Below are 2,539 nucleotides of genomic sequence, written 5' to 3'. Positions count from 1 at the left end.
TTTTATATATGTATATTTTATACATATTTTATTGTTTGTATATGATTTTTATCGTTTTTATTAATAAAAAAAGGAGGATAAAGAAATAAAAAAAAGTTGAGTGCAGTCTCATTTATTTACAACTAGAAACAATAAGGTTATTATGCGATGATAAAGGGAATCGAGATTTAAAAAATAGATGTAAAAATATAGATGAAAAAAAACTAATGGTAGGGAAAAAAAAGAATAGATTTATCATAGATAAAGCGCTTTTACGCCGATGTCTTTCCTATATCTGATTTTATTTCTTATTTTTACAAATATAATCAAAATAATTAGAGCCGTTTTGAGAAAATCTAAAAGAAGGTGTAAATTTGATGCTTAGAATGTTTCTCTAACATCCCAGATAACCCACCTTAAATATGTAACATAAATTTCATACCACTCAGTTAATGAAAGTTGTGTGAAGAACGCCTTCAACTAAAGGCCAGGCGCACATTCACTTTTGGCTAGCTTTGTGGATTTTATTGGATCATTGATGATTATGATGAAATGATACTAAAATTCTATTGTCTTAGTTACAGATAGTGTAGTGGATGGCCGAAATAAAACATTTTTTGTTAGTGTTAATTAATGTAGAATAACTGTGCTATGGAAAACTGTAGATTTTTTTTTTTTTTTCTTAACACTCTAAAACAGAAATAAAAAAGTGAATTAGTAAGTGCATTACTGTGAAAAGGAAAAGTAATTCGTGTTGTGTCTTACCTTTTACTACCTTTGGTATTTTAAGGTTACCTGTTATGTTTAATGTCATATATGAGCTATCCATTCTAAAAGGAGCTATTTTAAGTGAGGGGCCTTCTGGTGTTGTATCGCATATAAGATAAAAATAAAAGCAGAAACTGTAGATGTGTATGATAATGCTGTGTGTTAATATGCTGATAGGTGGAGATACTTCATTCTTCGGTCACTCTTCCTTCATTCCCTGATTTCCTCCCCCTCCCCTGTGCCAGGGGCACCTCAGAGTCTCTCTGCTCACTCATTATGCACTAGAATAACAGTGAGGAAAGAAAGAACTGCTGTTGGCAAAAAGGATGCCTAGGTTGCTTATTTTTCCCACAGAGAACGCTGGAGGAGGTGCTTTTCTTGTTGGGCACATAGGGCGCTGGTCGTGCCTACATTATGGGAGCCCCCCAATCCAATTCAGACTTTCGGTTACCTTAGATTACCCGAAACAAAAGTATAGATAAAAATAATAGGATTTAAAACTGTTTAATGTAAATATAATGAGTATAGTTTTTGTTTATTGCCGTTGAAAAACTATTCGGCTTGCTCTACCGCCAGTTCCTTGACAGTCTCGGCGAGATCAGAGGTAACGTCTTTGATGGCATCCGAAATGTCGGCTACTTCCTTCACCTCCTCAGTGTGCGCTAGGATTTCGTTTATCATATCCTCTCCGATGTGCGTCTTGCTGCAGGATTCCAGTTTGCTAAGCAGCTTCCTCGTATCTTCCATCACCTTTGCCTTCTGTTCTGACGAAATGTGCTCGTCTAGGTATACCTTGTCAGCCATCTTAGTCAGGATACCTGCGATGGCTGCGGCCTGTTATCATAAGAACTAAATTAGTAGGATGAATAAGAAGTAATATTACATTATGGTCTATGCGATTTATTTTGTTAAATATTAGCATGGAATTGATTTCAAAACAAAGCCTTGAGTATCTCAATTTCCGGTAAATAACGTACCAACCAAGGTTTAACCATTCGGGCACCATCGTGACAGAAAATCGTTCAGATCAAATTGAAGACCACATATCGAAGCATATCTTATATCAATTGTTCAAAACAAGACCAGCTAAGTAGAGAACATATTTCACTCCAACACAACTCCAACTCATTTAACATTTTGGCTTGATCTTTTAGATATTATTTAAACTGTTGCATTTGGTCGAACATATCTTAAGTTTCAGTTAAAATTAAGTTTTCTACCCGCGTATACATAGTCCAAATTTAACGTTGAAAAGATAGGTTTTATCTCATACTGAAAAGCTAGTTGTGTCCGATTTGTATATATATTTGGTATGCTGCTATTACATGTTATGATTTTGCGAAAGACCTATATGCGATCGAATTCCGAATTCGTATAGTCCAAACAAATAGAAATCTATATTTTGTACATTTATTTTGGCAAATATCATCATAACTACTATTCCCTACGATGATAGAACACTTTGAAGTACATTAAACCAGCTTTGATATGGGTGCTAATAGATACCTGTATAGTGCATTTAAGATGAATTTGCCTGTAGGTCAAGGGAATGAGGAGATGCGCAGTGGCAAACATTACCCCACCAACCTTCCCCCCCTTTCTCTCCTCTAGGTCTGTTCCACTAACCTCCCCCTCCCTTTCTCTCCTATAGGTATGTTCCAACAACCTCCCCCCCTTTCTCTCCTCTAGGTCTGTTCCAACAACCTTCCCTCCCCCTTTCTCTCCTCTAGGTCTGTTCCAACAACCTTCCCTCCCTCTTTCTCTCCTCTAGGTCTGTTCCAACAACCTTCCC

At 36.4% G+C, this 2,539-nt stretch overlaps 2 protein-coding genes across 3 annotated transcripts in view; one reads left to right on the top strand and one right to left on the bottom strand.

Annotated features, from left to right (window-relative positions):
* The window catches only part of LOC106677135 (uncharacterized), a 167,332-nt gene that overhangs the window by 57,527 nt on the left and 107,266 nt on the right, over positions 1–2,539 (top strand). The gene's annotated exons all lie outside the window — the stretch shown is intronic.
* LOC106677136 (uncharacterized protein PF3D7_1120000) overlaps positions 1,236–2,539 on the bottom strand; it is a 24,159-nt gene continuing 22,855 nt past the window's right edge. The window contains exon 3 of the mRNA XM_014414861.2: positions 1,236–1,581. Within this exon, the coding sequence (XP_014270347.1) occupies positions 1,300–1,581 (282 nt within the window). The 3' untranslated portion in view covers positions 1,236–1,299. The remainder of the gene's footprint in view (positions 1,582–2,539) is intronic.

The sequence above is a fragment of the Halyomorpha halys genome, unplaced genomic scaffold (genome assembly GCF_000696795.3).
Source record: "Halyomorpha halys isolate HHAL.00 unplaced genomic scaffold, Hhal_1.1 Scaffold88.1, whole genome shotgun sequence".
Taxonomy (NCBI): domain Eukaryota; kingdom Metazoa; phylum Arthropoda; class Insecta; order Hemiptera; family Pentatomidae; genus Halyomorpha; species Halyomorpha halys.
The sequence above is the reverse complement of the archived record's forward strand: the minus strand, read 5'-3'. Positions and strand labels throughout refer to the sequence as shown.